The sequence below is a fragment of the Nothobranchius furzeri genome, chromosome 1 (assembly GCF_043380555.1).
Source record: "Nothobranchius furzeri strain GRZ-AD chromosome 1, NfurGRZ-RIMD1, whole genome shotgun sequence".
In the NCBI taxonomy this organism is placed as follows: domain Eukaryota; kingdom Metazoa; phylum Chordata; class Actinopteri; order Cyprinodontiformes; family Nothobranchiidae; genus Nothobranchius; species Nothobranchius furzeri.
Genome location: NC_091741.1, coordinates 61,340,566 through 61,359,633, shown reverse-complemented (window position 1 = coordinate 61,359,633; position 19,068 = coordinate 61,340,566). Strand labels below are relative to the sequence as shown.

Genomic DNA, 19,068 nt, shown 5'->3' with positions numbered 1-19,068 from the left:
TCTGAAAAACACAGATCAAAAAATTAGTCAGTAAAAAAAGATCACAAAATAAATCAGTAAGAAAAGGACAATATTTTTACAGCAAAAGAGCATATAGTAAACTTAATAAAATTACTATGAGTTAAGGCCATTTTGTCATTTGGAACGTGTCCACTAGATGGCAGTAATTCGCCAGTGACATACAGATTAATTGCAATTTAATGTTATATTCTTATTCATTCGAAAAATATATACTTGTTAAAAGTCCACTCTAGGCTAAAAACACTGCTGGCACGACTTTTGGGATCTTTATAATATTAGATCAGCTCGCTGTTCCTCACTGTGGGTGCTCAGCTGTATAAAACAATGAGATGCTAAAAACACTGAGATGCTAACGTGAAAGGCTAACCGAATTTCCCATGTTTTAAACTAAACATGAAAGGCTTATATCGCGAACAGCGTGTTAAAAAACACGGGAATGCTAAATGAAGGTTAATATAAACACGAGGGGATGCTAAGGCTAGTTAACACGAGGGGGTAAATCCTTTACTTGCTGAGCATTTCTTAAATAGCTGCTGCTATTATTCAGTGTTTTTGGTGCTGCAATGAATGGCCTGCAGAGCTAAAAAGACAACAAAAGAAATGCTTACCAACAGGGTTTATGAGTGACTCCAGGATACTGGCCACCGAGTCCAGGCCTCCTTCGCTGCCTCGGTTTGACGGTCTGTGTCCATAAATAGCGTCCACCACATCGTACCACTTCCATGTACTTCGCCCATTCCCACTACGGCCATTGCTGTCCTTAACTTTTCTGTAGTGGGCTTTTATTTTTTTCAGCTTAGCAGAACACTGCTCGGAGGTGCGCTGGAATCCTTCAGCTGCTATGCGCTGAGAAACTTCTTTGAAGACTTTCTCATTTCTTATCATCCCATCCAGCTCGGCCTGAATGTTGCTATCTCCGATGATGGTGAGGAACGTTTGAAGCTCCGCATTGGACCAAAAGCTATTACTTGCAGGCATTTTCACACACAAGGAGTACAGCCAAACAAACACTGGAACTCGACTCACTTCTTTCCATCCCCCGGGATTGTCGCGGGTAGTTACGTAATTTCTCCCCCAATCAGAGGACTCTGGACCTTTTACGCTGTGGCTCCGCCCAGACCAAAAATCTCTGGACCCACAACAGAATGGGTCCCGCTCTGGCCCGCTACTGGACCGGTTCGGGTACGTTTCCTGGACTGGTTCAACAATCGAAACAAAATATTTAGCGACCCGGTCCTTCCCATTCCATGCCAGTTTGGTCAGTGGAAAAGGCCTATAAGACTTCTTTTAGGTTTAGATCTCCCATGCATTTTTCCATCAGGCATTGGAATGTACTGGGTGCATTGGTAATCCCTTGTGGCATCCGGTTGAACTCCCAGAAACCTAATGGGCAGACAAAAGCTGTTTTGGGTTTATCACTTTCCTCCATTTCTGTCTGGTAATAACCAGATTTGAGGTCTGACACTGTGAACCACTGGGATCCAAAAAGAGCAGAGAATGCATTCTCGAGTTTAGGCAGGGCGTATGCATCTTTCATTGTTTGAAGGTTGAGTTTTCGGTAGTCTATACAAAGACGTAAACTATCGTTCTTTTTGCGGGCAATTACTATGGAAGAAGCAAAAGGTGATTCAGACTAGGGCTGCAGCTATCGAATATTTTTGTAATCGAGTACTCTATCGAATATTTTTTTCGATTAATCGAGTACTCTAATAAATTACCCTTTTGTATTTGTAAACCATTATATCAAATAGCATGTTATAATTATGAAAGACCTGTTAAAATGAGCAAGCAATTGCCAGTTACTCTTCAAGTTTTATTCAAAATTAGTTTGCAAAACTTCAGCACTTCAACTTTACTTCACAGTAAACAAATGGCTGTGCAAAAAATAAGTACACAACCTGAGCCGATTTTCCCCTCGTGCGAGAATCTGCTAGCCTGCAAGCCAGACAAAAACTAGGAGGATAACTGTTGAAGTAGCGCTGCGAGCGGCTGCGGCCCAAACAGAACCAGAACCGCTCACGGTGCATGCGCAAACAGCTCGCCGGCTGTTCCCTATTAACACACGTCCGTTTTAATTTCAACACTTTTTTTCTCACACAATAACAAGGATTGTCGAGAAAGCATGTTTGCCGTGGTTTTGTCAAATTATACTGGTCACAAAACATTTATTTACTTTCTTTCGTTTTCCTCCGCCACTCATAAATACCCGTGTTCTCCTGCAGCAATCCTGAGGGACAACAGACATCAATAACACAATAAAAAGTCCGACGTGTTGTGTAAAAACTGCTATTTTTTAGCACATTTTAAGTCCGACGTGTTGCTACCAGACGTACGGTGTGAGCTGAAACTGAGTGCTACAAACGAAAAAGTCGCACAGTGTCCGCAGAATATATAGAAAAACAGGCTAAAAAGCATTATCTTGTAGAGGCTCCGAGTCCGCATGCAGAAGTGACATTTACAGGTGCTGCAGCACGGAGGATGTGGTGTTGTGGTAGACTTAATCCATTTTACAGTATTTATACTGGACTACGTTTTCCGCCTAACGACGTGAAAAATGGTCCCACATCTTTGACATTTTCTGTCTTTTTCGCACTCCACCGGGGTCCACGTTGTCCGCCATGGCTTAAGAGAAAGTTAAGTTACATTCGCTACTCTCGTGTGCAGTCCAGTGGGCATGTGCGTCACTTATTTCAGTCCGGGTGAAACATGACCACGGGCGACTGCAAAGCCACGAATTAATTAAATATGAATTAAACGAATCCTCGAGGCAGAGAATTTGACTCGAGGATTTTTTGTACTCGAATTATTCGAGGTACTCGAGGAATCGTTTCAGCCCTAATTCAGACTCCCTAATTACCCCTTAATCAAAAAGGCCCTGTAGGTGTTTCCGCACGGCAGCAACATCCTGAGGATGAATGGGTCTGGGCCTTTGTTAAAAAGGGGTGGGATCAGACAACTTGATTTGATGTTTTACTTTGTCGGTCCAACCAAAGTCCAGATCATGTCTTGCGAAAACTTCAGATATGCTGTTCAGCTTTTCAATGATGCATTCCTTCCATTCTGGGGTTAGAGGTGATTCCCCAAAGTTGCACTGAAGTTGAGATGACAGCAATGGCTCTGTAGACTGATTTGGGCTCTGGGTACCTGACCATTTTGGATCAACCGCCTGAAAAGCACTGATTTCTGCAATGACAGCCCATGCTGGAAGATGGATAACATGATCAGACTCATTGCTCACAACAGGCAAAGAGCATGGCCGGCTTGGAGGTTAGTCAACGAGGCAAGTTTTAACCATGAGACCACCGGGCAAGGAACTGAATGTGGGATATTCCAGGATAACTGCCCTCTCTCCATGCAGTAGCCTTGTAGCCAGACTTCCCTCAAAGACAGCTGTTTGGCCCACAGCAATGGTACATGGCTGGTCTGATTTCATGGTCACCAAAACACACTGGCCCTCCTGGTTCTGGAGATGGCACTGCTGGGGGATTTTATAAACTGGGACATAGCCAGGTGCAGTCGGCTGAAAAGACTGGTGATGGTGATCCTTGCAACGTTTGCTATAAGCAACATCCAGAGTGTTGGTGCCAACAAGTATCATTTGATAAGAGTGTTGGACATCAGGCACAACAAGAGCAAGTGTGTCAACATTTATGGATGAACCAAGAAGTTCAGGAGGAAAGGTCATATCAAGCTCTATGTAACCCAAGTAAGGTACAGCCTGTCCATTTGCTCCCTCTATTTCCAACAGATCTTGGATTGGTTTGATTTCATGCTCAGAAAGGTAGTTACTGTAGAAAGAATGTGGAACAGTAGTGACTTGCAATCCTGAATCAAGAAGGCAGTCAAAATAATTTCCTTTGATTAGCACTTGACAGGTGCTTTTATTTCCTACCAGACCTTTCTGGAGTGTGCCATGTTCTTGGAGACTGTTAGTAAAAGCAGCTTCTGTGTGTCCCACCGCAGAAATTGTCTCTAGTTTAATGATGTCTGTTTAGCATCCCATGTCTGTTGATTTTTCGTAGCTTCATCTTCTTCTGTTCCACAAGACTGGGATTAGCTCTATTTGTGCATGTGGAGGAAAGGAGACCGTCTTCCTCACAGTTAAAACAGTACCATGGTTTGTGCTTGGTGTTTCTCTGAGGAGATAAACAGCTGGGCTTGTCCTTTTGTGGAGTATGCTTAGGTTCGACTGGGCTTTTCCTTGACAATAGTTTAGACATTTGTTGCTGGAGGGCTTGAAGTTGTTTTGTCATTTCTTTGAGCTCGTCGTTGGGTGTGGGGTGCCCACAGCAACAAGCACTTTGAGATTGGATGTTGGCTTTTTGTTTTGAGATGCCAACGTGTTTCTTCATCAACAACTCCTCAGCAAGCTGTCTGTCTTCTTCTGTTCTTAACGACAGCAATACGTCAGAAAAAGAAGGGGTTTGGACCTTTGCTGTTCCAGTTGTAATTTGGTTATTATGGTATTGTCCCAACACCCATGACAAAACTGCTTGAGGAGATGTTTTGTCAAAATCCTTAGCTGCAAGACCTCCTTGCTTCACAACAGCACAGAGACTGAGCTGTAATCTTTGCAGGTAAGCGGATGGTCGCTCCTCTGGATTTTGAAGAATATTTAGGTACTGCGCAAATACTTAGGTACTGTGCATACAGTTCCTCACCGTCCTGAACTGTCCCTAAGGATGAGTCAAGGACACATAGAATGACTGTTGGCAATGTGTTAGGGCTCAGACCCTGCACTACATCGGCAGCGGGAGACAAAAGGCTCTCCACAATATGTTTGGTGATGTGTAAAGGTGACAGACTAGGGTCAGCAAGTAATAGGTCAATTTGAGAATGCCAAGCGTCATAATCGGCTTTGTTACTGGGCTTCAGGGTCCTTCCAGAGAAAGCACGGAGACGTAATGTAGTGGTGGCACCCACTTCACTGTTTCTGACCACATGCTCAACTACAACCCCCTTTACTTGTGGGGTAGTGAGATCAGTTGTTGATAACGTAAGCCTTGGATGTGGTCTAGTCCGATTTTGACGGGGTCGTGCTCCCTGCTGGGCATCAACAGACTGAGCAGCCGGGGGTTGTTGATCCAGCAGTGGGGGGTACTGAGCGGGCTTTGTTCATCTGCTTTTCCTTTTGTTCCTCTTCTCAATCCTGGTCCTCTTCTCCATCCTGTTCCTCCTCCTCCGTGTCATTGTCACCCTCAGCTGCTCCTGCAGCATTCAAGTGTTGACCGATCTGGGCCATTACAGTCTTTAAGATGTCTTCAAACCGGTCTCCACTTTGAACTGCGAGTTGCTTGAGGTCAATTAGGTAATTATGGGAATGGCTGCTAATGTTTGCTGTGACTGGACACTCACGAGTTAAAGCAGTTACGGAAAACACAAGGTCATCGGTGATTCGAGAAGTGTACGTATATGGCAGAAGCGGTTCTAGGGCTGTATAAGCTGTCTTGTCTACATAGTCAACGATCAGGTTTGGAAAAAAACGACTCATAGAGTCACTGACATAAAAATAACGATTGATTTTACCGTAGCTATGCAAACAGTCAAGTATTTCATCATCGGCTTTGGTGCACCTGAAATCATCACAGACCGTGATGTATCCACGCCGGATGTAGTAACAGAGTCCATGGCTGTGTATGTCAGATGAATCTACCAAACAACAGCATTCACACGTCAAGGCTCCTGGCTGGCTCGCCACATGTAACGCTCCTTGGGCTAAGGTGTGACTGCTATTTCCTTAATCACCAGAAGAAAATGAGTCAGAGAAGGAGCCTTGGGGTGTGAATGAACCACAACTACTAAGACTGAGCTCAGGCAGTTTTCTGTGAGGTGTAACAATCACAACAATGACAGCAACATAAATAAACATACAATACACATAAATAAGCAGATAAATATTTCCAAACACAACGATTCTACATGAGCAGAACCAAGGGGGTTAGTTCATTCAGTTCAACCTTTGATAGGTCATTTTCCTGATGGTATGACTCAGTAAAAGGTTCAGTCCTACCGCATTGCAGCGGAGGTCGGGCGGCTCACCATCCCGTCTCGATCAGGCCTCTGACCAAGGGGGAAAACAAAACAAACAACAACAAAAAAAAAAAAACGTCGAGTTGGTCGCTTAAAGGCACTACGGTGATCGCTTGGCAGGATCGTCACGTCAGCAAATGATTACGGAGTATCCTTTTGGTCAAAACCACGCCAGTCACCGGAACAGCAGCAGCCAGGAAGAAACAGGGCAACAACTATGTAACCCGGAACTTATGAAGGGTCATCCCCGCCAAAATAAGAGCTGACCGGAAGTGGCGGTTTGGTTTAGTTACGTTACAAGTGGATCATGAGATATTGAGCTAAAAGATAAGCAAAAACACACAGAGACCACTTATCAGCCACATTTTGCCTTTGAGACAATTGTTTTTGTGAGTTAGGGTTAGGGTTATCATCGCCTACATCTCTACTATAAATAAAACTTGATTTGAACTTACAAGTCTCTGTGCTCATACATTGTGGGGATTTTTAAGTTTCCTTTTAAACTCATGACATCCACATGGATGAAGCCTTATGACTCTGAAGTTGGTAACATTCCGATTCTAGAACACGTGTCAGACACACGCCCGCGGGCCAGATGTGGCCCATGGAGCATTTTTATGTGGCCCGCGAGATAAATATCATAAATGCATTAAAACTGACCAGCTGGCCAGTTTTACCAAAAAAACTACAACTCCCATGATGCTTTGCGGAGTTAGCGAGGCGCCGAAGCGCCCCCTCCTTTGTGTTTTTCCATCGTCTGCTGTCGGTGTCTGCAGCTCCGCTGTCTCGGAAAAACTAAACACTCCTCTCACTCAGCGCCGAGTTTACTCAGCTATTTGCCGACGTTGAAGCCCAGAAGCGGAGATTTTAACCGATCAGTAATGTGTTCACGACTGAAAGAGAAAGTTTTCCAACTAACTTCCAGACAGAGCTGATATAACTCCAGCGAGCAGCAACACGCTCAAATCAACATGACTCTGTGGCTGCTGTAGTTTTTATTTTTCCTCCCCGATACACAACAACGTGGTCAAGCTGCTCAGACGCTCTCCATGCTCATCGGCACAAACCTATGTGAGCACCTGTTGTCATCTAATGTTGTCATTGTTATGATGAAGATGAACAAAACAGGAGTCTCCTCCTCAGCTAAGATCAACCCCATGATGCAGGTATCTGGCTGGAACAGGTGAGCATCACAGTAAATCAGTGGAGCAAACTGAACTTTAAATATTTTGGTTTTATGCTTTTTTTCTGCTCCAAAACATGAAAGCTAACAGGTGAGATGTTGCATTTGCATTCAAGATAAAATTATATTTTTATTTTGTTGTTGGCCTGTGAGAAAAGATTTAACCTACAGTAAAACAGGAACTGGAAAGGCTGCAGATAGATGAATAGAATAGAAAATCCCTTTATTGTTCCTCAGTGGGAAAAGCTAAATGTCACAGCAGTGATGACACTTATTACAGGAGGAAAAAAGGAGAATAAAAAATAAGAAAAATGAATAAACAACAAGAAAACATAAATCCTGAATACATTTTAAAAATGCTGAATATACCACAAGTAATGAATACCACTGATGTGTTTTATTTAAAATTGACTTGCTCGTGTGTAATTTGGTTATTCCACATTCAGTGTTAACGCAAAAATAAGTTTGTTTCCAAATTAAAAGGTTCAAAATTGCATATATGTTGATAAAGAAAATGTGCAAATTTGCCGTCACTTTTTCAAAAAATATTAAGTTTGGCCCGTGACTTCGTCCCACATTTTCATTTCGGCCCAGTGTGAATTTGAATTTGACACCCCTGTTGAAGAGATTATTTTAACAGCATGAGAAAGTCTAATTAGTTTTTTACTATGTACCGCAAGAAAGCCCACCATACTTCAGAGCATAAATGTTTAATGTCCTCTTAAAATTAGATATGAATTCCAGCAGCAATTCAAGCTTCGCTCACTGATTTGATTTTCTAACTAGGCTGATATTTACAGATGTTTATACATTGTATTGGCTGATAGTTGTCCTTAGTAAAGCCGATTTAAAGTCAGGCGCATCCTTGGGCAGCCGGAGTTGTTTCAGAATTTAATTTACTTGTATTTTTCCATTCAGTAATAACATCTGCATAATTAATACCTTAAATCAGGGGTCACCAACCTTTTGAAGCCCAGAGCTAATTCACGGGTACTGATCCGTACAAGGACTACCAGGTTGAAACAATACTGACCTTTAAACTGGAATAGATCAGTTTAACTAAACGTCACGTATAAAAATTGGTTATTGTTTTCAAAGAACATTGTAGTTTTCAAATCTGTATTAATGCATTTATGATTAAAAAATGGTGGCAGATTATTTTTCTTTTGTTTATTGTAGACTTGTGTCATTTAGAGAAAAGGCCTGCGGATATCTCATGAAGCTCCTGGGGGCGCGATGGCGTCAGCAGGCACCAGGTTGGTGACCCCTGTTCTAAATTAACTTTATTTAGGTCTCTGGCTTCATCACTGAGAAGTGCACAAAGTTAAGGTTTACCAATTTTGTGCATCGTCTGACTTGTTAGTGACATTTTAGCATGAAAATAAAGTGAAAAACATTTAGATATTGGCCATAAAAATCGGCAGTACATATCGGCCATTGCCCTACTATGTCTCCTATATATCAGCATCGGTATTGGCAACAGAAAAACCTATATCAGCCAATCTCTATTTCTAACTGACGTGCTCAGATCAAGGCTGGTTATGCTATTAGCTTGATTATTGCTACAGCTTGATTTAGATGTACAAATAATTACACTGACTGACTCAAACAAAGTGTGCTGGTGCAGGAAAACATAGAAAAACAAGTAGGTAGTGGTCTTCCATGACTTATTGAACATTCAAAACACAGTTATACCTGGTAAACATTATTACCCGTGATATCTGAATCCTCTCATCACCCCTGGAGTCATCTCTTTTCTTCTAGAAGAGACTCAATTTGACGATTCAGCTGTGATGAATCAACTCTCAAAAGAAACTGCATCATGTTCGACCGAATCCCACATCCAGCTGTCACATGTGCAGAAAAACAACATACCCAGGTTGAGGGTGAACAGACAAGCTGGCCCATGGGAATGATGCCGAGTCATTCTGTCAAATGCGTCTCTACGAATGTGAGGCAGGACGGGGAAATGTCAGTTTCCTGTCAAATGCCGGATGCCATCTGCTTTTCTACCACTCACTTCCTTCCGTTTGAGTGTACGTGTTTGTGAGTAAATGTGAATCTCACCCAGGCGGCTGCCGTTGCGTGGCATGGCCATGAAGGACCCAAGAGTTCCACCAATGACACTGTGCGGCCGACGCAAGGGCGGTTTCTTGAAGGAGCCGGTGTACTGGTGCAGAAAGGAGTGCATGCTGTGAGAGGTGGGGGGCCGACCGTTCCTCATGAAGGGCTCTGAAACACAGAGGAACTCATGAAACATTCTGGTTTATAGAGAGGAGAATCTGAAATCTTCAGGCACAAACATGAAGCAACAAAGTGTCTCTTGTTTCATCCTCCCATCTCTGCTGGTCACAGAACAGATGATTCTTCAAACAAACAAACAAAAAAAGAAATAAGGTATATGCTTTAAAACAACTTTCTTTAAAGGGGCATTATGGAAGTTTCACAGCCAAAACATGTATAGAAATAATAAATTTCTTCTTCAAACATTCTCCTGCAATGCCCTGGTCCTGTAGAATGAGCCCTGGCATTTTTACTGTGATTGCCTGTTTTTCTGTAAAATAACAGAAAAAGAGAGCTGCTCGGGTCGAGCAGGCTGCTTCATGCGCGTTCACGCTCAGGCATAGCCCGTAGCATTTGCTATCAGTAGCTTTAGTCTTTGTCGCTGTTCCTAACACCTAGTGACAAAGCTAGCTACATTTCAGAGGACCCTTTGCTACTTTCTGTAGAACTTTCTTCTAGATACTTCCTGCAAATTAGCAACAAAATAGCCATTTTCGCTCCGAACCGTTCTTTGAACTTTGTTTCAGCTGTCATCAAGCACATAAATGTTACAGATACAGAAGACGTCACTTTAATATTAATCTCTGGAAATATCCTTCGAAATGTAGCTGAAAATGAATACAATTATGTCCAGTTGTTGAAATACTTGGCGGCTTTGTACCATAAATATCGGGTCTAAAATAGGGGTAGACAGATATTTTGGGTTGATATTTACAACTTTTTATACATCAATATCGGTCAATTTTCTTCCTTACTAAAGCAGAATTTAAAAACAGGCAAATCCTCGGACAGCCCAGTGCTGTTGCAGAATTTAATTTCTAACCCAAGCCCTAAATTAACTCTATTTAGGTGTCTGACACTGAGCTGTGCACAAAGTCAAGATTTAACAGTTCGTTAAATTCAGAGTTCGAAAACGGATTCAGCTCTAGAAATTTTGTCCATCAACAGATGTTACTGGTGACATTTTAGCATTAAAATAATGTGGAAAATGAAGAAATCATCCATGAAAATTGGCAGTACATATTGGTCATCAGCTGACCATGTCTCCCTCATACCGGCATTGGTGTCGGCAAAAGAAAAAATATTTATCGTTGACCTCTAAAGTACATAGTGTGAGGGTCTAGCATCTTTGGGGGATGCCACATTAGACGCCATTTTCGTTCTGGCTGGCTCGGGGTCCTGTGCCTGTTGATGCCGTCACACTAGAGGATTGACTGGATATACGACTTTACGACGTTACCACATTCAAAAATATTAAGGTAGTTCGAAACACAAATTTAATAACAAAACTGCTAAACTCTTTCCAAAATCTGTGTGAAAGAACAGAATCGAAAAATAGATGCAATATATGTTGGCAGAGTGGTATTTCTGTTGTATGATGACGTCATCGGCAGGCCCAGGACCCCGAGCATTGCATCTTGATGGAATTAACTGAAGGACAATCAAAGTTTGAGGCGTCACACTGAGGTTGCATGCTTTCTGCTTCACGTCACGGTGATATGGTGAAAAAATACCCTGAATGTATGTACTGCCTCTAGCCCCGGAAAATTACACACTGCCACTTTAATAGTGTTCAGGAGAGTCATTTAATCTTTGGCCACAAAAAGAAATGAAAAGCACTAAAGCACACGTAGAAGGTGTAGGAAGGAAGAATTATTTTGCACTTTGAGAATAATGAAGCCCTTGTATTCAACATGACCTTATACAGACGTGAGTCAGACCATGAATCACAAAGCTACTACATTCATAATGTCAGCTGCATCTGGATCAGTTCGGATTTATATTATCTGAGTTTTCAGAGCCAAACTGAACCATCACCAAGAACTGCAGGTCAGCAAACGTTTTGCAGCTCACCTGCATTTCAAATGAGTCATTTAATGTTTCATAGCTTTCAAAAACATAATAGTTCTGAGCTCTGACCTCCATCAGTGCTGAGTGCCTCTAGTTGATGTAGATTCCCCAACTGGAGCTGTGAGTTTTTGTGAGTCACTCCAAGTCAAAAGCATCACCAAAATGAATAAAGGCAAATGCTGCACATAAAGGACGTGTGTGTTCATTTATTCTGAAAGCTGTCAATTATAAGTGGCAGCCAACAGTTCATTAGAAACACACTGTGCTGGGAGCCTGACCAAACAGAATGTTATGTAACTGAGCAGAGTCCAGAAAAGTGTGTTTGGCTGACTGAAATCTGGTTTCTTAAAGGAAGCTGTGTTTTGTTTGTGCGAGTGGGAAGATCTTATTGGTGTTTAGGGGCCTTGAGTCTTTTTTTCTCACATTACAAAGACACGCTCTTCCTGCTGAGCCTCAAAGTCAGGTTACATAAAGCAAATGAATACATTTTGAGGTGAAAATGTTTTTTTTGTGTGTGTGTTTGGATGAAATTAGTTTGGTCTAGCTTAGGAATAGTGAGAGAGTACTTACCGTTAAAGATGGAGTTAATCTTTATAAAACTAATGTAAGTGTCATCTGAAGGTATGGATGAATACAGGACTGTGTGTGTGTGTGTGTGTGTGTGCGCGCGCGCGTGCGTGCGTGCGTGCATGCGTGCGTGGCTCCACTGCTGTTGCTCCTGTTACATAAGCGATGCAGAGGGACTGGGAGGAAGCCCACTGCAGCTGCTACTGACTCACATACAGAACTAAACTTCTCCACACATTCACTTCAGGGCTTCCTAATCTGAACTCCCATGAGTCTGGTCAAGACACTGAAAACTCAACGGGGAGTTTTAAATGCCTGATGGGAAAAAGGCACAAGCATATGGTTCCCTGGTGTCCATCAGACACAGATTGCCTACAAACATTTGAATGCTTTCTTGTGAAACTAAAAGTCAAAGTTTTTTGAACAGTTATAGTCTTAGCTTCCCTACATTGGCTACCTGTTAAATTCAGAATAGATTTTAAGATCCTCCTTCTCGCATATAAAGTTCTTAATAATCAAGCACCATCATACATCAGTGAACCGATTGTTCCATATGTTCCTAACCGAGCACTTCGCTCTCAGACTGCAGGTTTACTGGTGGTTCCCAGAATATCTAAAAACAGGATGGGATGCAGATCTTTTAACTATCAGGCTCCTTTCTTTTGGAATCCGCTCCCAGCTTTAGTCTGTGAGGCAGACACCTTGTCTACGTTTAAGACTAGGCTTAAAACAATTTTTTTTATAGGGCCCATGGTTAAAATCTGTAGTCTGGCCTGCCAGACTCCTCCTCTGTTCAGTTCTGCACAGAGAAAGGGTCTGGGAACTCTCCTATTCAAATAACCCAACCCCGTGAGAATTCTAATCAAGCCAGTTAGTGCTGAGTAGTGTACGTCACACACCATAACGCCGAGTTTGTTGAACACGGCGACTGAAGCGGAGTTCACTGCGGCTCTTTCCTCTCTAAATGACTTGGACACTTATTTAAAACAACAAGTAGAAGTGCTAAAAGCCTTTCTTCTAAAGAAAGGTGTTTGCGCTGTCGCCAGACTCAATTTTTGACTACAGCTAATAAACTACAGTGTCGCAGATGTCACACATAGCGACTTTCTGTTTCTCATAAACAACTAAGACAGCAACGGAGTTCGCTGCGGCTCTTTCGTCTGTCCTAAATGACTCAAATGTCTTTACAACCACAAGTAGAAGTGCTAAAAGAATTTCTTCTAAAAAAATAAAAGATGTTTACGCCATTGACGAATGCCTTTTTTTTACTACAGCTAAATAACTACAGCGTCGCGTGGTACAGCCGGCATTTCCGTCTTTTGTCTGGTTGGTTATTTTTGAGCTGCCTAGTCCCACCCAGTGGCGGCGCCACAGGGGCGCTAGGTGGCGCCATAGCTACCCCTGGATTTGTCACTGCACCCCCATAGCACCCCCAAGTAAATATTAGATTTTTTTTTTTACAATTTAATTTTAATTTAATGTGTGGATGTGATAATATTTAACATACAAAACAAAAGTAATCAGTAAATTATCATATAGATAGTAAAAACTTAAACCAAAACAGGAAATTGATGTTAACCTTTGACCTCATCTTCCACCTGCGAACGAGTGAAAGGTAGAGCTAGTGGTAAAATGGATCGGTTTTTGTTGCCCAAATTTCCACGGGTTCAGTCAGAAACGAATGAATCTTTGGAAGTGATCTCAGACCCACAATAACCTACGGATCTGGATGAAGAGAGTCAACCCTCAACTGCCGCAGTAGTCGAGGGTTTTGCCGCTGGAAATGCTAACACTAACGTTAGCTAACCTTGCAACACTATAGATGGTTTTCTGTGTGGCTGTATGTGTTTATGATTTCATGGAAAAGTCAGCGATTGTTCATATGTTTATGATGTATATTAATGACTGTTTCAGGTGTTGTTGAGGTTTTGTGCAGGCATGTGTATCTGCTAGTGTTGAAGGTGTTTTAGAGAACAATAGGTACGCATGACCACTTCCTTCATTGCACCCTCAATAAAAAGACTAGCTCCTTCATAGCACCTGCAAAAAAAAAAAATTCTGGAGCCGCCACTGGTCCCGCCCCTCAAGTGCCTGTCTGCCTGTGAGTTACCAGACTCTTTCTCTGTGCAGAATTAAACAGAAGTCGAGTCTGACAAGCCAGGCTATAAAATCTAATGTTAGCCCAGATCTGGAAAAGTGGAGGAGTAGAGGGAGGTGGAGAATACAGTCAATAAAGACGGCTCTCCCTTGTCCTGCCTCCAACATGCTTCCATCTAAAAGGCTAGGTTATCCACAGTTATCTCTGTAGTTATGCTGCTATAGGCTTAGACTGCTGGAGGACATACTGACCACTATCTGCACTCTACTACTTTCTTCTACAATTTGCTCTTTAACTGTATTATTTGTCCATCTATTTCAGCTGTTACCTTTATTTTTTCTCTGTTTTTCTCCCCTGAACAAGCTACAATGAAGAAAAAGAAGAAGAAAAAGAAGAAAGAGAAGAACAAGAACAAGAAGAAGAAGAAGAAGAAGGAGAAGAAAGGATCTTTTCTATAGTGCCTCTCAAGATAAAAATCACGAGGAGCTTCACAAAAACAAAAAATTTCAAATATAAAAAAGAATTTAGAAAATGATTAAAAATATATTCAAAATGAGCAAAAAATAGACAATTGTGATTAAAAATGTAAAGAAAGAGAGAGTGTGAAAAGGAAAGAGGGAAATCAGTGGATCCTGAGGAAGGTGGAATAGGTAGGGAGAGCAGAACAAGGAGAGGGTGATGAAGGTCACACCAAAACCAGCCTGAACAGGTGAGTTTTCAGCTGCTTTTTAAAGGAGACCACTGAGTCCACTGATCTCAGGCTCAGGGGGAGAGAGTTCCAGAGTCTGGGGGCCACAGCAGCAGATGATCTGTCACGTTTGGTCTTTAGCCTGGTGCTGCACAACCAGTAGGCTTTGATCACTGGACCTCAGGGACCTGCTGGGGGTGTAGGGACTAAGAAGATCACCAATGTAAGATGGTGCTTGTCCATGTAAGGCCCTATAGACCAGAACCAGGATTAAGAAATTAACCCTGAAGTTGACTGGCAGCCAGTGAAGCTGAAGGAGAAGCGGGATGTGGGTGTGTTTGGAGGACTTGGTCAGAAGCCGAGCACAGGCATTCTGAACCACCTGTAGACAAACACAATAGTGTTCTGCTGAGCTGTGGTTGCCTCATGGAGGGGGCCATCAGCTTGAACACTGCTGCCAACCATTTAAACATTCTCCCTCTCCTGATAATAACATTTTACTTTCTTTGACACTGAATGTGCAACTACTAGTTTACCCATTTAATTGTAGATTCATTAGGATAAATACAATAAAGTGTATTTCTCACCAAATAGAATATTTACTAATAAATCACAATGTAAGCATAGAAACACTACTTGGTATATATGTTGTGTGGATGTGTGTGGGTTGGTGTTGGTGTGTGCGTGAGTCTGCTCCGTCTTCTCGATCCCCAGTGAGTCGTGGTGGATGGCTGCTTATACTGAGCCAGGATCCTCTGCAGGTTTCTTCCTGTTACAAGGGAGTTTTCCTCTCCACTGTCGCTAAATGCTTGCTTAGTATGAGGATTGCTGTAAAGTCACTGACACTAGTCAGTCACTTGATGCAACCTGCTGGGTTCCTTATATAGGAAACTTTTACTGATTGGCTTAATGAACTGATCTGTATTGGAATGTTTATTATATGAAGTGCCTTGAGATGACTTGTCGTGATTTGGTGCTACATAAATAAACTTGAATTCAATTTAATTGAATGTATTTCCATCAGAGACTGATTTTATCTTTCCAGAACATTCTAAAACAAAAACACTGGAATGCAGGTGTGGGACCGTACTAGGGATGTGCACCTCTGTGCTGTGGCAGACACCATAATCAAAATCAGAGACACATGGAGGTTGCAGGAGGCTTTAGCGGACGATTATCAGTTTCTTGCTTTGTGTATGTCCTTGTTTAGAGTTAGCAAAATCTCTGATTTGGTTTGATCTAATCCAGATATTGACAAATGTCAAGATTTATTCCATGATTCCTCTAAAGAAGACACTCATGAACTTAGCCTTCAGGAGGGGCAGAAGTGGATGTCACTCAGGAGTCAAGAATTTAATAAAAGCATGCTTTAAAAAACATAAAGTAAAAGCATACTGGAACAAAATAATTTCATTGTTTTGTTTATAGTTTAGCATTTGTGTTTGTAAGGAGCCAAAATCAGGATTGATATTAGACATTTACAGTTTTAATTAAAGTCTGACAAAATCAAACAGAATCTCATTGTTCAGTAAAAATGTTTCATCTCTGTTTCAAGTTTTGGTTTGCTGCAAAGATTGTTATCTCTGAACAACTTAACATCCATTTTTAACTGTTTTTTTACTTATAGATATTTCACTGTGTTTCATGAGCCTGCAGCTTTTTTATGTTAAGAACCAGAAACATCAGGTTTTACTTTCACATGTAGTCATGTTGTCAATAAAAAATACCAAAAATCCTGAAATCAATAGAAGGTTTGAGAGGGCAGGATAAAATGTGTGTGTGTCTCATCCCTCCCCTGATTTAAGATGGAAATACCAGTTTTTGTTGAACCCTCACCATTATCCTTGGTGCCGCCATCCTCTATGGTCATCTGCTCAGCTAGTTCAGACAGTGACTCGTCGATGGTCAGACTGGGGCGGAGTGTTAACGACAGACGCCTCTTTATCCTCTTCATCTTCTCCATAGCGGGGCAGTGCACGGCCTGAGGGGACGCACACAGAAACACAGTTTGGTGGGAGAGCTCTGATGAACAAGTGAACAAATACAAGATTCAAGGGTGTTTAAGCGGCTGTGGTTGTGTGAGCACCACATTGGGGGGGGGGGGGGGGGGGGCACCGGCGCAGAATATGTACACTCATGAATAACGTATCACTGCTTTTAATCCAATATTCATTATTATGAAAATGCCTTAACAGTAACTGAATAAAGCATGAACACAGCATTAATAAAGAATGAGTACCACAGACTTCCACACAGCTGCTTTCCACCAACACACAGATTCACACCTCTAATCGGGGAGAAATTGACTAGCTTTAATTGAAGGTGGAGAAAGTCAAATCACTTTGCAGACACACACACACACACACACACACACACACACACACACACACACACACACACACACACACCTCTGGATTGCATGTCGCTGCTGCTCCAGACGAGTATTTGTGTTGATGTAGCAGTCGTCCAGGTCACAGGAAACACCTTGCTCAATCTGCCTTAAGCCTGTTTCATTGTGTCACCCCGTGTTTTTGCAAGTGTGCAAATATTTCACCCGTGTGCGGTAGGGGAACATTAGTGGGGATTTGAGGAAATGCAGTGAGGAAGAAGCAGCAGATACTTCCCGCCCATCCCACTTGACCCTCAGCACATAACCCCTGCTATTGCCATCCTCCTCTTGCTCTTGTGAGACACCACCTGTACATGCACACACATCCCTAAAAATTTACCATCAATGACACAGCACAACAAAAATCTCTTCATAAATCAGAGTCATCAGCACACACACACACCATCACAGAACCCACACACAACTCACTTTTAGAGGAAGCCAGAACTAGGTAATGCCAGAACCTTTGAGAGAGAGTTCGGACACTCCCATAGGTTTCAATAGAAAGAATGGAATGTGGAAGTAACGTTGGCCATGAAGCTTCGGATAGTTCCAAACACCAATAGATCCACCATTGAACGCTGTTCCTTCTCTGTGTTTCAGAGATTTTATCCTCTGGTAAGTTAATGAAATTACAACATTTTGGCATTGTGAAGCATTAGCTGACTGCCTCGAACCAAAATATGCGAAAATAAAAAAATTGAACTCAATCCTAAATTTTCCACGTGGTTTGAATCACCCCCATAAACTACAATGAATTCTATTTGAAGTTGTGACGTTCCACTGCTGTTCCGTGCCATTGATGCTTCCAGTGTAAAGTAGGGGTAAGAGTCAGGTTCTGTCTGCTATCCTTGATTTCTGTCTCCAGTTCTTCTGAATTTTCTGATCCCCCTTACAGAATCCCACACAAACATTGAAATAATACAACCATGAGTCTTCTTGTTAAAGATGCAACAAGTTTCTTACACCTGGATTTGGGGATCTTCTGCCATTCCTCCTAGCAGATCCTCTCCAGTTTTCTCAGGTTGGATGGTGAATGTAGGTGGACAGCCATTTTTAGGTCTCTCCAGAGATGCTCAGTTGGGTTTAAGTCAGGCCTCTGGCTGGGCCATTCAAGAGCAGCCACAGAGTTGCCTTGAAGCCACTCCTTCGTTATTTTAGGTGTGTGCTTAGGGTCATTGTCATGTTGGAAGGTAAACCTTCGGCCCAGTCTCAGGTCCTGAGCACTCTGGAAAAGGTTCTTATCCAGGACATCCCTGTACTAGACCGCATCCATTGTTTCTTTGATAGCAACCAGTCGTCCTGTCCCTGCAGCTGAAAAAACACCCCCACAGCATGATGCTGCCACCACCATGCTTCACTGTGGGGACTGTATTGGACAAGTGATGAGCAGTGACTGGTTTTCTCCACGCATACCGCTTAGAATAAGGACCAAAAAGTTCTATCTTGGTCTCATTAGAAAATCTTATTTCTCACCATCTTGGGGTCCTCCAGATGTTTTCTAGCAAACTCCATGTGGGCTTTTCATATGTCATGCACTGAGGAGTAGCTTCTAATGGGCCACTCTGCCATAAAGCCCTGACTGGTGGGAGGACTGCAGTGATGGTTGATTTTCTACAACTGTCTCCCATCTCCTGACTGGATCTCTGGAGCTCAGCCACAGTGATCTTTGGGTTCTTCCTTACCTCTCTCACCAAGGCTCTTCTCCCTCAGTAGCTCAGTTTGGCCAGAAGGCCTGCTCTAGGAAGGGTTCTGGTCATCCCAACCTTCTTCCATTTAAGGCTTATGGAGACCACTGTGCTCTTAGGAACCTTAACTGCACCAGAGATGTTTTTGTAACCATGGCCAGGTTTAAATATGAGTGTCACAGCAAAGGGTCTGAATTCTTAGGACCATGTAATTTTTCAGTTTTTCTTTTTTAATAAATCTGCAGAATTTCTCAAATTCTGTGTTTTCCT

The 19,068-nt window shown here is 42.4% G+C and overlaps 1 protein-coding gene across 1 annotated transcript in view; it reads right to left on the bottom strand.

The window, feature by feature from the left end:
* cdk17 (cyclin dependent kinase 17) overlaps positions 1–19,068 on the bottom strand; it is a 69,323-nt gene that overhangs the window by 26,552 nt on the left and 23,703 nt on the right. Inside the window, exons 2-3 of the mRNA XM_054740047.2 lie at positions 16,558–16,702; positions 9,302–9,466 (exon numbers count right to left, since the gene is read on the bottom strand). Coding sequence (XP_054596022.1) covers positions 9,302–9,466; positions 16,558–16,684 — 292 coding nt within the window. The 5' untranslated portion in view covers positions 16,685–16,702. The remainder of the gene's footprint in view (positions 1–9,301; positions 9,467–16,557; positions 16,703–19,068) is intronic.